This window comes from Lactuca sativa, chromosome 9, assembly GCF_002870075.4.
Source record: "Lactuca sativa cultivar Salinas chromosome 9, Lsat_Salinas_v11, whole genome shotgun sequence".
Lineage (NCBI taxonomy): Eukaryota > Viridiplantae > Streptophyta > Magnoliopsida > Asterales > Asteraceae > Lactuca > Lactuca sativa.
In genome coordinates, this window is record NC_056631.2 from 216,073,505 (window position 1) to 216,092,374 (window position 18,870).

General features: G+C 32.8%; 2 protein-coding genes across 3 annotated transcripts; one reads left to right on the forward strand and one right to left on the reverse strand.

Moving 5' to 3' along the window:
- Positions 1–11,634: 11,634 nt before the first annotated feature.
- On the forward strand, positions 11,635–13,388 carry LOC111903446 (partner of Y14 and mago). 2 transcript variants are annotated; one of them, XM_023899220.3, is made up of 4 exons: positions 11,635–12,022; positions 12,169–12,294; positions 12,692–12,877; positions 13,030–13,388. In XM_023899220.3, the coding sequence occupies exons 1-4, from the start codon at positions 11,825–11,827 to the stop codon at positions 13,168–13,170; spliced, it is 651 nt and encodes a 216-aa protein (XP_023754988.1). In that variant the 5' UTR covers positions 11,635–11,824; the 3' UTR covers positions 13,171–13,388. The 2 variants fall into 2 exon arrangements, with proteins under 2 accessions (XP_023754988.1, XP_023754989.1); XM_023899221.3 differs by having other exon boundaries at positions 11,636–12,022; positions 12,695–12,877.
- A 2,482-nt stretch (positions 13,389–15,870) lies between these two features.
- On the reverse strand, positions 15,871–17,804 carry LOC111903447 (uncharacterized). The gene is made up of 8 exons (XM_023899222.3): positions 17,645–17,804; positions 17,299–17,464; positions 17,075–17,165; positions 16,843–16,901; positions 16,677–16,737; positions 16,401–16,491; positions 16,242–16,318; positions 15,871–16,139 (listed from the first exon to the last, which is right to left on the reverse strand). Exons 1-8 carry the CDS (start codon positions 17,670–17,672, stop codon positions 16,023–16,025), a joined length of 690 nt encoding a protein of 229 aa, XP_023754990.1. The 5' UTR covers positions 17,673–17,804; the 3' UTR covers positions 15,871–16,022.
- Between the last annotated feature and the right edge of the window lie 1,066 nt (positions 17,805–18,870).

Consider the following 18,870-nt stretch of genomic DNA (forward strand, 5'->3'; position numbering starts at 1 on the left):
CAAAGATAATTGTCAATAGATTCATGTTTTGTATTAGTTTAAGGTTTAGACTAATTACATGAAAAAGTTTGATTTGAATTATCTTGTTCTTATGAGTTGCTTAGATTAATAGAAATGTTGAGTGAAATAGTTGTTTTCAATCCATTTTAATCTAAGAGTTGAGTATAAAATGTGTTTGTGTAACTTGTCCTCAAGTTACATGAAGAGTCACATTAAAGACTCATAAAATTCATAAAAGTTGGCAATGGTTACAAAATGAAGAGTCTTGTGTCATTGAATAAATTTTTTATGACTCCATAACTTGTCCTCAAGTTATGAAAGTTCAAGAGTCACTTCATTAAAGAAAAATATGTAACCATAATTAAATCCATAAGTTATAAAATAAAGGAAAAGTTAGTTCTTTTATTAGTTTAAAGTCTTCCATAACTTGTCCTCAAGTTATGGAACTTGAAGAGTTTTTGGATTAAAACTACTTTAAACACATAAGTTATGGAATTAATTAGTTTTGAATAGTTTCAAAACTTGCCCTCAAGTTTTGGAATTTGTAAAGTTTTCACTTATGAATACTTTAATTCCAAGTTAGCCCTTCGAATTTTAAAAGTTAAAATTCAACCCTTATACTTTATAATATTATAAGTTAATAATATATATATGTATAAGAGTAAAGTCAGTCTTACCGCTAGTACGCCTCATTCACGAAGCCGGTCTATAAGGTGGGTATAAGGTTGTTGCCTATAAAATGGCAACTTAATGGGTGTCCACTCTCACCCACCGCTTGCTTGACTGGTGGAGGGTCGTTAGCCGAACGGGTTTGACAGGACTAGAATTCTCCCTTCATTAAAAGTATTAATGAAAAATACTAAGTAACTAAACTCTTAATAATACCCAATCTTAGTTACTTAGGAAAAATGTGAATAAAGTGCTAACCCATGAAATTACACTTTACACTTTGTCAAAGTCGTTAGTGGAGCGTGTGTGGTTAACCGGCACACTAACTTGGACTTAACAAGGTAGGTAAAGGGTGACTTAATATTTATCATAGTATCGATGGAGCGTGTGTGGTTAACCGGCACATCGATTGAGGGGTAATTTATTAAGGGTACCAAGTGATTTGCATGGTTACTTCACACCTTGTTTTGTGATCCTCGGCATCCCAGTCACAAAACCTGAAGGGCACACTCGAGATTGAAACATGCCATTGAACAGTTCAATGAATCTCAAAGATCTAGGAGTTTCAAAACCAATTAAAACCTAATAATACATTTCGTTTATCTTGGTGGAAATTGGTGAATCGTCATTCACCTACCTTCAAATATTTTATAGCTTGGATTACGGCATACCTCTTCTAAGTTATAAAATAGTTTGTTGGGTCCTAGCCTTAATATTTCATATTGGGTGTCATATTAAGGACTTAAGATCAACTATCTTGAATATCTCCCAAAAGATGTCTGGTTCAGACACTTATGATCTTCCCAAATCTCTTGAAACAAGGTTTCCTAATGAAGATGATGTCCCATGGATATCATACTTCTTCACCTCTTCAAATTATTCTCCCTAACCCACAAGTTCTTGAAAAGTTTAAGGTCACTCAGGCCCTATTTGGCAAGGCAAGGTCTAGGTGTGGACACATCTTGGAGATGTAGTCACATATTGACAAGCCGGGAGAGTTGGGTGTCAAAGTCTTGAGAAAGTTGGTGGTTCAATCACTTTCTAAGTCACATAGTGAGTTCCTTTGGGACACCTATGAAATAGACTATGACAAGACCCTTAATGATCTTATCTATTTGCTAAGATCAACTTCCTAAAACTTTATGGACATTGACAATGATGACATTGGATATCCAGTAAAGCATTCTCTTCCCAATGGAAAGGGATCGGCCATAGTCAACTCGGTTGACCAAATGGTAAAGAGAAAAGCTAAGTCTGTGATAGTTCTGTGTGTCTTTATCAAAGGGTCCATATGTTTATATTGCCAAGGGAAGGGGCATTGGTTGCGAAGCTGCCAAATTTACCTAAGGATGTTAAAGTCAATAAGTTTGACTCTACTTCAGGTAAAGTCCACTATCTAACTCTGTTAAGTTTCTATTCTGAGATTCTTGATACATGATGTGACTGGGTCACATGGTGATGTTTAAGAATCAAAGAAAGGTGAAGAAACTTAAAGAAAGAATATGCTGAATCTGATTGCGTAGATGGATTTCTATCGCATAGTTTGAAGATCGGATTCTTGAGCTACTTCTCAGGAGTTATGAGATATTGCTTAGGAATAGATAACAACAAGTTTTCATATGGATTGTAAGGATAAGTTTTTCCGCAAAGTTTTAAAATAAAAAGGAAAATTTTTGATTTTATTTATTTTAAAATATCCTTACAATGGCATTTGAGGAAAAATTGTTGCTTATATAATTCCATTAAGAGCAAGAGTGGAAATATGAAATTGATTCTTTCATTTGTGGTAATGTCTAAATTTACCAAATAAGGAAAGATTCTCATCATCCAAGGTTCAATTGGACCGGAACTTGGAATCATGCAAGTTGTATAGCATGATGAATGAGAACTTTCAAGTTTTGGAGAATTAAGACTAATTACTTGCTCACATGGATGTGTGAGTCAAGTAAAGGACTAAGGGATCGAGTACATAGTCTTGTGCACTGATTAAGTCCACCACAAAAGATTGATAAGACTATTCGTCATAGTTTACTAAAGCTCAGTAAATATGATTATACTTACAAGCTTAAGTGTAACTCTGAGACATTGGAAAAGTTTCCAATGTATGGCAGAGCGAATAAGAAGAATCAATTTAGGCAGAAGGATAAAAGTTTCTCATATCTGAAAAGATGGGAGAGTACTTTAGTATCAGTTTTGTGATCATCTTAATGATTAAGAAACCATATCACAATTAGTTCTCTAAGGAAATCTTAGTGCATTCTTATGACTAAGAAGAGGGATCTTGAATTGTTGAAATGGTTAAATCAAGAAGATGAGTCATACTTCGTTCCAATACAAGTCTTAGAGTCATACTCCAAGATTGTAACTTGAGTGACATGTCTCAAAAGAAGGTTTAAAACACTTGTCAAATGTAAGAGTAAAAGTTTTCTACTCTTGTACATTTGAAATTGGTAAGTTGTGATGTTTTGGATAAAACAAAGACCAACTTAGGCCAATTGGGTAAAGTGTTTTTCTTGATTAGAATCCGCACTATCTCTTGGATATTTGACAAGGGAGTCTTATAGGTCAAGAGGTCAGTGGGAGTCTTAAAAGTCTTGAAAGTATCAAGAACTAATCAAGAATAAAACCTAAAGTTCTTCACTAGCACACAACTTGAGGTTCATAACCTATCGTGTTGACATATTCTGTGCCCATTCCAGTTAAAGTTGGTTTTGCATATGAGTTCTTAGAGTTCTCAATTTGTTGCACAACAACTTGGAAGCAATGGTAGGCCCTTGAGCTGCCAGGTGGCAAGAAATTAAGATTGAGTTCAGTCCATATGAGTTTGGATTTGTCATTATCCTTGTCTTGTGACTATGATTTTGACAATTCACATGGATAAGAACACATACACCAGTAAATCTAAGTGTCATAAGGTTTCTCTCCGATTCATGAAAATGATGGTGAGGAAACACTTTCACTAAGTAGATTTTAGCCAGATAGCAATTGTGATATTTGCATTCTCAAAGTCGTTAGTGGAGCGCGTGTGGTTAACCGGCACACTAACCTGGACTTGTGAGAAGTGGCAAAAAGGTCTAACCATTATGATTACGGCATACCTCTTCATAATTGTTTAGACTCACAAGTGTGCTATCTAAGGGAAGGTGTATGATTTTGATAAAGTCTTATCAAAACAATCTAGCATCAGAAATCTGAACTTTGGTAAGAAAGTCAATGAAGTATTGATTTCTAGAAGTCCAGCTGATTTCTAAGTACATGTCAAAGCTAGTGGGAGCATAAGTGTTATGCTAATAATCATCATGTTAGTGGGAGCATGATAATTATGATAAGTATTGCAAGTTAGCAATGTTAATTATAGAAAAGAAAAGTTTCAATTGGGAAAGAGTTGTTTTGCTATAATTAAGGGAGAGGAAATTATACTTCATCTCAAATCTATAAGCTTAGATCATGAGGTTTTAATCATTTAGTCAAGGATATATATATGAATTTCATGTTGGAATGACTCAACATAAGGAAATTCTGTATATGAGTCCATTATTTGCGTTCTAAAATTCGATTATGATTACGGCATCCCTTTTCATAATCTGAATTATGAGAACTTGGCAAATTGAAATGGAAATGTTATAGCAAAAGACTGGTTTAGTCTTTATGTAAGACATCATGAATCGTGTCCCATATGCTTCGGATATAGGATCGATTACATGTGCTATAATCATCCGTTCTAAAATTTTCCAAATGCCTGGGGCATTAAGAAGGGAAAAAGGTTTAGAACTGGATATGACTAAAAGGATTAAACAATTGTCGAGAACAATCTAAGGTTTACCAAAGATTGGTTACTCAAGGACAATTGGAAGTATAGTGATAATTCTGGAAGGACCATATTGACATAATCTGTAAGGAGGCAACTCTTGTTCAGAAGTGATAGTCAAAATGGAATCTGGAAATGTTTCAAAGTTAGAATTTTCAATCTGTGTAAGATTAAGGAAACTTAATGCAAGAAGGATGGTTCCAAGGAGTTGATCTCCTTTGGAATGATCTGTAATGTTTGTTGTCAAGTCTTTATGACTTTGTGCATAATCATTACAAGAGGATCAATGCATATAAGTTTAGAATCTGACAGATTCCAGTAAATGGCATGAATTTGGAATTCTTGCATTTGCGGTAAGGATTTGGGGGTGTGAAAAGAGAATCATTGAAGTTATGTTCAATTGATCTAGTTCACAAAGTAAAGATCATAGACAAACATAGTATGCATACTTGGTGTATGGCATGACTAGTGTTTAAGAAAACATAGTGTACATGCTTGGAGCATGGGACAACTATTGTTTTAAATTCAAGAATAAAAGTTGATAGCTGAAACAGTATACAATGAATAATGTGTAATCATATGGTGATAAATAAAAGGTGTTTTATTTATGTTCAAAGGGTTGATACCATATTAGATTCAATTATTATTGTGTTTCACTTTGCATGTTTTGACTTCCCGAATAAACTGGGTTATTCTTCCGGAATGACTAAGTTATTCAAACCATCCACAGTCGGTCATATTTTGGAAGTAGGTATGAATTAAGACTGTCATGATGGGTTGTAGAGGTCTAAGGTGTTGGACAAGGCTACAGCAATCATGAGTGCTCATAAGTTCTGAGTATTGGATTCAACCCGCGCTCATTGGAATCACTTCATGGATTTTATCACGAGTGATCATGAGACGATAATATCTTATATTCTTCAAACCTAGAGATATGAGTTGTTACTATGAGTTGATAGTACATTGATTGCACGAAACCGCATTTGGTAACTCTGTGCTATAAAACGTGCCTTTGTGTATGATTCAACAAGTAGTAGAACAAGCCATATGAGTCGAAGTTTATCCGTTCCTTTTACCTTCGGGATAAAAGCGATATCTGTGGGCCCCTCGATGATTTGATGATGACAAATGGAAGTGCTCGGCCGGGCCAGGACTGATTTGATTTGTTCAATTAGTCAGTTGTCATAAATCGGAAATCGGGAAACAACAAATGGACAGAGAGAATGATTATAATCCATGTCTCAGTCCATATGATATCTAGAATGGAGGAATATATGATCCCTTATCTAATGGACAAGTCACTGACAAAGGTCAGAGTTCATCGACAAGGTCAGAGTTCGACAGAAGCTTTTGAGAGCTACGATTGCCGGTTGGTTCCTGAAGTCATACGCAATAATAGTTTTAGACTTATCCAAGTGGGAGACTGTTGGATTAATGTCTAAGTCCATAACTATATTTGGTAAGACTTGACCCGACCCGGCATGGTCCATTTGGGTTGCATACCATCATGCACTTGAATGAGAGAAATAAGACACTTATGGTTATTAATATATTATAAGTTCTAGTATATTAATAATAAGAATGATAAGATTATTTAATTAGTATTGATCAAGAATTAATCTAGGATTAATTAAGTGATCAAAAGAAGACTAATTAAATATATGGGTTGATTGTGTAAATCATCCATACTTGTATAGTGGGCTAATGCTCCATGGATAATCAAGTTGGGCTAAAACCCATAGGATGGTCCATGGATGCTCCATGGTGTATTTGTACCCATGGATCCAAGGAAATGGAAAGTCATGACAATTAGGGTTTGCCCTAATTGTAACACTATATAAGCATCATATTATTCACCAAAATCGGCACTAGTGGGTGTACTAGAAGGGCTAGCCGATTTCATGAAGTGTGGGTTTTCTCTCAAGTCATTCCAAGTGTTTTGATGATTGTGATTCCATTTGAGGTGTCACACTTGGGGCACTAGGCACTCTAGCTTCATGAAGACTTTCTTCTCCAAAGAGGTATGTATTCTATCTTGCTATAGTTATTGTTTTGTATGCTAGATTAGGATAATACCTTGGAAGTTCTTATTTGCATGTATAATAGAGAAAACATAGATCCAAGGTATTTAGGGTTGCATGTACACTTAGGAGTGTTAGAATGCTCAAAACCCAACAGAATCCTCCTATAACATCATATGTCTCTAATTAACACTTTTACCACTAAGGTTGACTACCCCTATCAAGTCAACACTGGTCAACTCTGGTCAACGGTCAACGGTCAACGGTCAACTTTGACCGGACTCGGCGAGTGCACTAGGGCGACTCGGCGAGTCTAAGCGTTTCACCAACTCTCTAGGATTCCCTTTTGACACGTCGAGTACTCCCCTGACTCGACGAGTTCCACCTGGCATGAATCGCGGGGCTACCACGACTCAACTCGCCGAGTCTCAAGAACAACTCGGCGAGTTCCAGTTCGACTCGATCCACCTATCAATCCTCTCTAACTCTCCCTGACTCACTGAGTCAACTCATAACTCGGCTGGACCACTCACTGAGTGGTTAAGGACAATCTTCATGCTACTCGCCGAGTCTGTTCTTCAGACTCGGCGAGTCCATGCCATGCATCAACTCAAACTTGCTTCTGAGGTCAGATCCGCTCCAACAACTCATAGATCTGGCCCTCCTAAGCTTATTCATCACGTAAAGTCCATATCTTGGTGCTCATAACACACCCCATGACTCATGAATGGTGTTTTGACCTTAAGCACAAAGACCCCAGTCCAAAACCCCCATGGATTCATAAAAAGCTTGGGCAAAGGGACACTCTGGACCTCCAAAGGTCCAGATCTAGAACCTAACTCGCTTAAGGGACCAAGGAAGCACTAGATCTAGCCACAAAATGGCTCAATAAGCCCTAAATCAATATAAACATCAACATAACAAAGAATAGCTCGAAGGTAGTACCTCAAATGTGATGTTTTGGACCTCAAATCTTTAGGAAGTGGCTCCTCTTGATTCTCCTTAGCTATTGCTTCCTTTCCCTTGCAATATAACACCTCCAAGGTCAATAACGGCTCCTTGCTTTGCTCCAAATGCTCAAACTCGCTAGGGTTTCACTCAGGGGTCTGGTGAGCACAAATGACGGCCTTAAGGCCCTTTAAATAGGTCCCAAACCCGAGAAATTAGGGTTTCATTAAACAGTGCGAACTCGCCGAGTCCATACTTGGACTCGCCAAGTCTAGGCGCGAACCCGCGTCCAGAACCGCGATCCTACTCGGCGAGTTTGAGCTCCAACTCGCCGATTCCCCTCACAAAACACAAAAAACATAAGCATAAAAGATACCTGGAAATCCGGGTTGTTACAATCAGCCTATCGAAATAGATGATGATGAAGTATCAGAAGAAGAAGAATTCTGAAGTATTGACGTGAAAAATGAGAATAAGTTAAAGTGTTTTGTTGTTAAAGTTTTTTTAAAATGATCGAATTAATATTGTATTTGTTTTGGTTTTGTTCTGCGTCTATTTTCAGATAAGGAGAATCTAATTGAGATTAATTCTAGTAATTCTATGAAGAAACCAATTGACATTTCATCTAGTAATTATTGGAAGAAGAAAAAGGCAAGGAATAATGTTTATGAGTATGTTTATAGTTCAATGAAAAAGAGAAAACATGGTTTGTGGGTCGATTAAATTCAAAATCATCTGATAAAGAAGGTTAATTATCCTAAATGTATTATTATTTGAATTAATGAATTATATAGATTTTAAGTTAATATTTTATTTTTCGTACATATTTTAGATTATTTAAGTGATTTTGATTTTGAAGTTCGGAGCATTACAAGGAGCAGGAAGTTGGTTAACAAAGGGGATAAAATATTTAGTAAAAGAATTTACGACAATCATGGTAAACTTAATTATTTATTTTGTTTTTTGCTGCTTATTTATTGATTTGTTGTTTCAAAATATATGATTTTAATTCAAAATGTCTATATGTTTATTTTTTTGTTATATACTTTTTCAAGTGATTCAGATTTTGAGGATGGAATCAATAATAGGGTGAATAAGATGGATAAGAAAGCTAATAAAAAAGTTATCAAAAAAATAGAGGTGAAATGTGCTAAAAATAAATCATTGTATTCTCGTGTTTCTCTTCATTCTATATATGGTGTTGTGATTTCAATGAATCAAAATCAAAAAGAATGTGTGAGGAGATTGGGATTTGGATCATTGCTAGACATGAAGACACAAAGTATTCCAACAAAATTATGTTATTTTGTTGTTGATTCTTTTGATCCTTTAGATATGGTTATTAAAACAGAGGTTTCTTCTATTTTGGTTACAAGGGAAGATGTTAATAGGGTGTTAGGTTTGCCTATGGGAGTTTATCAGTTAAATGGTGTTGATGTTAGAGATAATGAGGAGCGGTATGAGCTATGGAAAGATCAATTCAAGAAGATGTTGTCGTTAATTACTCCAACTGATATTGTGTACAAGATAATAGAACATTGTGAAGCAGATATAGTGTTCGTTGCAAATATTATAATTCTTGTTTGTACCTGTTTTGGATCATGTAACAAACAAGGTGCATGTAATTTGAAGCTTCTACCATATTTGTCTCATTCATATAAGTTTGTTAAGTTTGATTGGTGTACGTATGTATTAAATTGTGTAAAAGAAGAGAAATTAATTTGGCGCAGAAGTGATATAAAAACTTTCTTCAATGGTCCGAGTGTGTTTCTAACGGTATTTCATTTAATAGTATTTGAGTTAATATGTTTAAAATATAAGTATTATTTATATTTTGTTATTAATTATTGTTTTTTTTCTAGTTGCTATATGTTGATTGTCTTTTCATGGTTGTTAATAACAGTGAAAGGAACAAATATCATATTGTACCTGAAAATAATTATAAAATATATCAATTATTGTATAATATAATGTAATAAATATATTTTTACTTGTTTGTTCTATATGTTGCATCCATTGAAATAACATCAGAAAACTTAGAGTAGTTTTCTTTTCCTGTTTCATCAACCCAAAACATAACACTTAGTTCCTCATCATTTAACTTATATTCAAAATGGAAATTTTGATAATTATCTCTGCGAATAATCAACTGGTCTACAACACACTGAGCATCATTTGGTCCAACAATATTGGTATAATCTCTCAAAAAAAATCTGAAATTATTCTTTTTGCTGGCAAATTATCATATCCTCCTTTTAATGATGCTCGTATCTTGTGTGCTTTAGTGGCACCAATGTTGATAGTTGAAGCTTTAACAATAAGTTCCCGATCAAAAATACTAAGTCGATGATTAGGAGAACATATGATTTCTTCATTAAATTCAGTAAGTGGATGGTTGTGTGCTTCTTCAAATGCATATACAGTGAGAGTATTTGTTGCATAATTTCTATCAAAACCAATTATAGCCATACATCTTGTAACTTTAGAATATGATTTTCTTTCATGCTTTTTCAGTCTTTTGGATGTAAGAGTATAATGGATTTTTTCCTTGGTTGTCCATATATGTTGCATCTTACATGTTTTTTTTCTTAGATTGAAGTCACCATATGATGTTGTTGTTCCTAATCTAATTCCAAAACTAGCAGCTTTTCCATAATTTCTATACATTTCAATTCCTTCATCTACACTTGATACAATTTGTCCTTTTTTAGGAATCAAATCTGTTGGAACATTTGGATTATACAAATCTTCTTGATTTATGTAAGATGTTCCTATCAAATCTGTTGGATTATATATATATATATATATATATATATATATATATATATATATATATATATATATATATATATATATATATATATATAAAGTATGAAAACATGCCTTTATGATTTTCCTTTGTTGTCGAAGTTGAAGTTCCATTTGAAGAATGATTGAAAGATTCAGTTGCTTCATTAAACAAATATTAGTATTTTAAAATATAGCGTAGTAGTCTATTTCAAATGTAAATATTGAATTTTAACATCAGAAATATAGTAATTATAATCATTGAAAATTTGCCTTTATCACTATCGTTTAATGTTGATTCTAAAGTTCCAATAGCTAAATCATTCAAAAATTCATTTTCTTCATGATTTTAATGTTGATTCTAAAGTTCCAATAGCTAAATCATTGAAAGATTCATTTTCTTCATGATTTAAATCAGAAGAACAATTCTTTTCAAATTCTTTTGTAGACATCTCTTCCATTCAAATTTGTAATTAAATGAAGACGTTAATTGCATGAAGATGATTGCGTCCTTCATAAAGAGAATGAAGAAGTTAATGTTAATTTAATATTGCAATCTATGTTTACGGTTATTAAATTGAAGAACTGATTAAATTCCGTTTTTATATAAATTACTTTCTTACCTTTTATTAATAATTTAAATAAAACAAAATGAATAAAACATGACTAATGATGTGGCATGTTCGTATTGGTTCTCGCATTTTCGTGTGTATATATATATATATATATATATATATATATATATATATATATATATATATATATATATATATATATATATATATATATATATATATATATATATGGGGATAGATATACATTATAGTCTCACCTAAGCTTAGATATTAAACCTCTAAAATATGTCGTTTTAACATGCTAAATATGCCCCGTTTGGTTTCACTTGGTAAATCATCCTCAATAACATTTCTTTCTTTCATTATTGTTTTACCATCTTTGTTTTTTTCCTCAATTATCGTTTATTACTTCACCCAAGTGAACATTACTAAACCCTAAACCATAAATTTAAACCTTAAACCCTAAACCCTAAATCTAATCCCTAAATCCTAAACCTTAAACCCTAAACCCTAAACCTAAACCCTAAACCCTAAACCCTATTGTGTCGATCTTGAATTTACATCTTGAAGTATTAACCGTGAATCCATTAACTGTAATCTTTATATAGTAAAATAATGTATTTTTAAGAGGTTTAGTACCTAAGCTTAGGTGAGGCTGTAATGTATATTCATTTTTCCTTATATATATATATATATATATATATATATATATATATATATATATATATATATATATATATATATATATATATATATATATATATATATATATATATATATATATATATATATATATATATGACCTAAAATTAGTTATTATCTTTTCATTTTATAACCTTCGAGTATCAAAAAGTATTTTGCTCTGAAAAGGAAAAACCCTCCAATTGAAGGAGTCGATTTCACATGAAAGAAACCACGTCTCTCAGTCCACTCCCAATCCTACACTTCGCCCATAATCATCATCATTAATTTGCATATCTTTAATCACCAACAACAGATTTCGTATTGTTTCTTTCATGGCGAATGAAATTGGCGGAGGAGGAGAAGATGAAGCGAAAGAAATCGCTGCTCAGCTAAGCAAAACCCTAAAAGAAGGAGAAAGAATTCTTGCTCCGACCCGAAGACCCGACGGAACCCTACGCAAACCCATTCGCATTAGAGCTGGTTACGTTCCTCAAGATGAAGTCGCCATTTACAAATCTAAAGGCGCCCTGGTATGTTTACAACATTCGCATAGTTTTTTCTCGATTTATTTGCGTTATTCGAAGTGATTTGAGTCAATTTGATGGATTTGTCGATTTTTGAAGAGAATTAGTGTTTCCGTATGATTTATGATGACGATGATGATGATCATGGACAGTTGAAGAAGGAGATGGAGTCGCTGGAAACTGTGCCACCTGGTTATGATCCTGAATTGGATGCCATTAGTAAACCTAAGAGCAAATCCGCTAAGAGGAACGAAAGGAAGAAGGAGAAGCGTTTACAGGTTTATCATTTAACTCATACATATCAGGATTATTTTGCTTTATTTTATAGTAAATGTAGAGTTTTATGGCATTATGTACTTCACAATGTCTATTCAAAACGTAATATATGAACAATTTATGCATTTGGAGAGATGAAATTAGCTCCCAGTGAACAATAAGGTCATAGCATCCTCATTTCTTCAACCTCCATACTTCTCCATAACCCGAATTGAATGCATGTTCTTGATGATTGTTTAATCCATTTGGGCCAATAAAGCTTCACCTTAATAAGTCCTAACTTTTCACACATGCTTAAAACTTAGACTTAACTATATTACTAGTTGGAATTAATTTCATGCAAATGAACATATCTTGATTTTTCTTATTTATTTACTTTTCCTTTTTTATTGCATGAAGCAGGCGTCTGTTGAGAAGGGAAAAAGTGAAGCTTCATCTACTGATGGTGTAGATCAAGCATTGGAACCTCTTGACTCCATTGTATCCCAGATAAATGATATCACTATTTCCGTTGCTACCCCTCCCTTAAATTCAACAGATCATGTTCCTGATATCGATAAAAAAATCCGTGCCCTAAAAAAGAAGGTAATTTTTCTAATAACTTTGTTTTTATTTATTTATTTTTATTATTTGTCCTGTTTACTTGTTTGTTGAATCGACTAAACTCTTTCGGGAAAATACATGGAAAGTGTGTAGGAAGGGTAAAATGGTCATTTAGCTGTGAAATTTTGTTGCAGATTCGGCTGACAGAGGGTCAACAGCAAAAAACAGGGAATGATTTGAAACCAGAACAACAGGAAAAAGTTGCAAAGTTAGAGGATTGGCGAAAAGAGTTGAAACTTTTGGAAGACAAAAAGGCCTCCTTAGAAGCCTTATAAAAATCAGTAGGCTTTTTTTTCATGTTTTTTCTTTAGGATTAAAAAACAAAAACCACTAGTCTTTTTAATTTGTGATTTACTTTCTTAAGATGTTATTAGGTTTTTATTAATCTGTCCAGATTTTGAGGCTGAAATTTGCCATTATTCAAAACAAAATCTGGCAACTCTGTGGTCATGACTCATGAATTGTTAACAAATTGAACAAATTATTTTTAGTTTCTTTTGGCTTCAACACAAAGAGGCTTAATTGTTAGTATTACAATCTTCATATATTATCTAGGCAAGAAATAGAAACGTGTTTTTGTTTTTATTAGTTTGTTTATTATAGCTTCCTATTTCGAAAATCTACCAAATTATAGCAATGTCATTTATATAGAAAGCCGTTTTCACTGCTATAATTGGGTACTATTTTTATAATGCAATGTCTTAATAAGGAAAAAAAATGTATGTGCAATAATATAATTTGGTTTAATGCATAAATAGGAAGAAAGAGCTGAAACTACGATGCTGTAATAGAAAGAAATGAATTTAGTGTTATAATACATAAATAAGTGAAAGTGCATTGCCTTGAATCCGAACAAAAAAACTCTAAGCCCAAGATATGTTGAAAGTTGGCAATATATTGAGGTTTTTAGTTGTGGTAAGAGGAAATAGAGCTAACTAGAGTTCTATCCTCCAATTATTGACAACTTTTAAAAGCTTTTAATATAGTTAACTAGATTACTCGTATCTGTGTGAAATATTTTATAAAGTCATTTATCTAATTTTTTTTGATTTTAAGCATATATAATAGGGTTATTGTTACTGTAGCCCAACAAACTTTAGTATATTGGTTTAAATGGTCATTTGTGACTATTTTTTACATTTGAATGCCACGAACTTGTGTTTTATCGTTTTAAAAGGTCATTATTAAAAATATGAAGGTGTCATCCGGTGAACCCCTTCCTAATAATTAATTTTGATATGCCACGTGACATTTGGTCAACTGAAATGGTCCAAACTACCCCTGATGTTACTGCAATTCATCTCGTGCGATTAAGTTTGAAGACATTTGTTCTTGCAATTGACCTCTGTCAAAATCAAAACAAACAATCAAAACATATTACATATTGACGAAGAAAACAAGATAGAAGTGAGAGTCATATATGTTACCTTTGAGTCGAAAATTTTGAGGAAGAATTGTGATTTCGGGATTTAGATCTCCGATGGACACCAGCTCACCATACGACACTGACTGCTCGCTGCCTCTAAAAGCCATTGGCACAAATCCCTTGTGTAACTATGACTCTAGAATCACTACAATCGGTTTTAGATCTACCCTAAGGAAATTAAAATTCACTCATGAACACTGAAACATTAACAATCGTAAAAGCAAGTCATGGATTGATTAGAAAGGGGGGTTTCTTTTCCTTGGATAATTTTTGAAGCTATTATAACATCAAGTCATCGATGACATTATTATCGAACATAAGAAGATGATTCATGTAAACGATTCAACAACAGAAACTCCAAACGAATCGCAAAGTTCATCACCTGTATGCGATGACAAAATCGAGAATATCCAAAATATCCAGAAAATCGAGAGGATCGATGACGATTCAAGCAAAAGAATTTCAACGTCGTGAAAATCAATTAAATTGAAAAGAACGACGACAACCCAATCAATGAGATTAAGAAGAATTTCGATTGATTAAGAGGTAGATCGTTCCATTTAAATACCTTTGCCATCAAAACTTGCTGAAACTCCTGTGTCTTCATCGCCGATCACCACCGATTGACAAACGTTGACCGAGAGAAAAGTAGCCTCGGTCGATAAGAAACCACCGCTTCCGTCAAATCCACTCAAGTGTCTTCACCGCTGATCACCATCGATCACCACCGATTCGCAAACGTTGACCGGGAGTGGTCGTGGTTCTATGGAAATTTTATGCGGCCATTGTCGATGGGTCTTCGGATATTGCTATCGTCGGAGACTAGACGATGGTTTTCGGAGAGTGTCAGGATAGTAAGCGTTTATTGTCACAGTACTAGTCACCGAAAAGTAGCCGGAAGGGAAATACAATGAAGCACAATGAAACGGCCACTATGAAGAACATCACTTTATCGGTGACCATTCTTCATTTAGGTAGTGAGAAGTCAACAAAAGTATAACAAAGAAAAATGTGAGCCTACAAGGTTTTAAAAAGAAAAATAAAAAGTTAAGTAAGCTTATTGTAACCGGTAAATAACCGGTAAAACCTGCTTAAAATGTGATTTATTCCTTTATTAACAGGTAAGACACAAATTCGTGCCCTTCAAATGCAAAAAATAGTTACGAAGGACCATTTAAACCAATATACTAAAATTTATTGGGCTATAATAACAATAACCCTATATAATATATTATAAAATAAATATGTAATATTTCTAAAATTAGAAGGCACTTGTACCAAAAGTCATCGCATAGAACAAAATATTATGAGATAGTATAAGGAGATATTAGTTTTTTTTTTGCATATAGTGACACTAATAATGCCACAAAACAAACCAAACTGAAAAAATAAAGAGTTTTTTTTAAAATAAAAAAATAAAATTAATATGATTATAGTATAAATGTAAAAAATATGATAAGATCGTTATGAATTTTCAACCAATATGATGCAACAAGCATATTAAGTATAAAACTAAATAATTGTCTACGCAACCACCAAAAAACAAGCATAACGAAATAAAATAGAATCGCATTATACTTCCTTGTACGTTTTACACAAAATCCATTACATGTTTTTTCTGAATCATCCAAAACTGAATTGCATCCTCTTCATGCAAAATCTCACATAAAATAAAACACAAAACCATATGCAATAATGGATTTAAGAAGATTCAATATCTGAACCTTGCAAACCTTCTTGATAAACTTCATAATCCTCAGGGCTCCATCTGCATATCAAACTTAGTTTAAAGGTTGCCATTTTTATCCCCATTAAACGCTGCATTCACATAAGAAAAAAAAAGATCAGGGTAATGATGAAAACAGAAACCCCGCAAATGACGAAAATGCCCCTGAGAAAACCAAAACACTTGATACTAACCAGTATGCGAGATGACTCGGGTGATATTGGTTTCCCCTCCTCACACACAACAAAATCTCCAACAAGCTCCACCACTCCTATATTTCATCATCAAAATAAGCAAATTTATAATTTCACATAGTAATGTGTGTGTGAGAGAGAGAGAGAGAGTGTGCAAACCTTTGTTTAACCTTACTGGCATCCCTTGCTTCCGCAAAAAGGGTTCCATTTCATGTGTAAACTGGTCTAGAGGACCTTCCTTAAGTTCAACCTGAAAGGGCAAAATGGTCATTTTTTAATTAGCCAAGCAAAAAAATAATAATCATCTTAAATCATGATGAAGAATGCAATTTTCATGAGCAAAAATGTAAGGGCGTTTTAGGCATATATTTCATAACATGATCTCAAGGGTAAAAATGTAATTTTTCATGTAGACTAGTTGATGATTGAACTAACTGTTTCTGAAGCAATACTTCCAGTCCTCGCAAAATCATGATCTTCATATTCACCAAATATTCTGCCAAATATCAAAAAACAATAATAAATTAAAATATATATAAAAAAAGAAATTAATAGATCATATTTAGTTCATATTGGTGAAAAAGATAGTTATAATTATAACCTTTGGGCCTCTTCTATGGTCATATTGGTCAAACAAAGCCCACAATCACCTCGAAGAAGCTGTATTCAAACAATAAGTAATAAATAAACTTATGCTACAGCATTGTACATTGAAATACAATGTTGTAATAAATATAAATGAAATTATGTTGCTAATTCTTGCATTTAACCCAATTAAAACTATAAAAAAACATTTTTTTCATGGATGGAAGAAATTAAAGTGTTTTACTTACCTTAGAAACTTTGTGAAGCCCTGGTCTTATCTCATCAGAATCAGAGCGACCTATTGCAACCTGCATGACTTTATTTGACCCAAGAAAAAATCTGAAACATAAAAACATAACATTGTCATTGTGATGAGATTCTATCATAAACCCTTGAGTAAACATGTTGATATGAATATAATAGTTTAATTGTGTCTTAGATAAAAGTTGATTGATTTGGAATACGAAGAAACCTGCTGGAAGATTTGAGCTGTTCTCTGAACTGCTTGAATTTGAGGTTCCTCATGTTTTCGAAGCTGAAAACATATATGGAGTTGTACTCTTCAACTGCATCTCTTATTGACTGGACTATTGTTTCCTTGTGTTCTCTTCCTTTCTTCTTTGTCTTTGACAACGTCACTATATACAACACAAGTAGAAGTTGTTAAGCAGGTGTTGAAATAGATGAGATGCGATTCTAATTCCCAATATTCGAGTATATCAGCAAGCTTAGATTAACCTAACTGAATCAACAAAGACATCCTTTTCCTTTGTAGAATCAAAATCAAATCTAGAATCTCAACATAAAGAAGTATTTACCTGCTCTATCTCTCTTGGATTTCGGCATCTTAGTAGAATCCTTTCAAATTGCAGGTATCGCTGCCGTCTTCCGTCGGTCTGTTCTTGAAAACAAGACAGAAGTAAACCCTCTCTCGTGTTTGCTGCTAGGGTTTAATGGCCATGACTTCTTGTTTTTCTTTTGGGCCGGGTCATACTTGAGTTGGGTTTAGCCCATACAATTATACAAATATACCTATTTACCATTGACATGTACATATTTACATAAATCACCCTTTTTTTAATAGAAATATTATAAAACTATGTGTGCATATTTATAAAAATAGTCATTGTTTAACATATATTGTTCAAGTGTTTGATAAAATAATATAAATGTTTTCTTTCTAATAGCAACTAGTTGTGAAACCCGTATATTATACGGGTTGATTAAAACAAAATGTTAAATAGAAACGATTAAATGAGAAGTTTATTTGAATTTGAAATTTGAAATAAATAAAAATTATGAGAAAAAAAAAACATGCAAAAAATAAATTAATTAAAATTATTGTTTAGTTATCAGATCCGTATACTAAACAGGTTAATTATAACAAAATGTTAAACATAAAGGTTTAAACTGTAAATTTATTTGAAATTAAAATTGAAATTTAAAATTTAAAATTTAAAATTTAAAATTAATATCATTATGGTATGTTTAATTTATGGAAACTAATTAATAATATATTAGAAAAGAAAAATGAAATAAATAACAAGTGGAAAATAAATATATCTCTAAATTATGACAAAATGACATGTGGCAAATTGAATGAGAGAAGGACATGTGACAAAATCATTCTTATTTATTAGGGTAGAATTGACTAAGTGTTTGATAAAGCTATATAAATTCTCTAGTTAACATCAAATTAGATTAACTAAATAGTCTGTATTGTTATAAAGTTAAAAAAAAAAAAAAAAGTCTCTCTCTAATAGTAAATTTATAATAACTATCCCTTTGTTTTATAAAAGTTGATAAATGTCCCAACATTATAGAAAATTATAAAAATGGTCCATGTATAATAACAAAATAACATAAATGGTTCATATGCTCCACAAAATTACATAAATTGTCACTAACCTAATAGTAAAATAACAAATATGCTCCCTTTTTTAATACCAAGTTTGTAGAAATGGTCGTTGTTTTTCAAAAATTTACAAATAGTCCCTGTCTAATAACAAATTTATAGAAATTATCCATTTGTTTCACAAAGTTG

What these genes read in the sequence shown, in the direction of transcription:
- LOC111903447 (XM_023899222.3), bottom strand. Translation starts at nt 17,672, where the DNA reads ATGCCGAAATCCAAGAGAGATAGAGCAG. An exon ending in GAAGTATTGCTTCAGAAACA is followed by an intron (nt 16,492 to 16,676) that starts GTTAGTTCAATC and finishes TTGCCCTTTCAG; the next exon opens with GTTGAACTTAAGGAAGGTCC. An exon ending in CCGAGTCATCTCGCATACTG is followed by an intron (nt 16,140 to 16,241) that starts GTTAGTATCAAG and finishes ATGTGAATGCAG; the next exon opens with CGTTTAATGGGGATAAAAAT.
- LOC111903446 (XM_023899220.3), top strand. Translation starts at nt 11,825, where the DNA reads ATGGCGAATGAAATTGGCGGAGGAGGAGAAGATGAAGCGAAAGAAATC. An exon ending in ACAAATCTAAAGGCGCCCTG is followed by an intron (nt 12,023 to 12,168) that starts GTATGTTTACAA and finishes GATCATGGACAG; the next exon opens with TTGAAGAAGGAGATGGAGTC. An exon ending in AGAAGGAGAAGCGTTTACAG is followed by an intron (nt 12,295 to 12,691) that starts GTTTATCATTTA and finishes TATTGCATGAAG; the next exon opens with CAGGCGTCTGTTGAGAAGGG.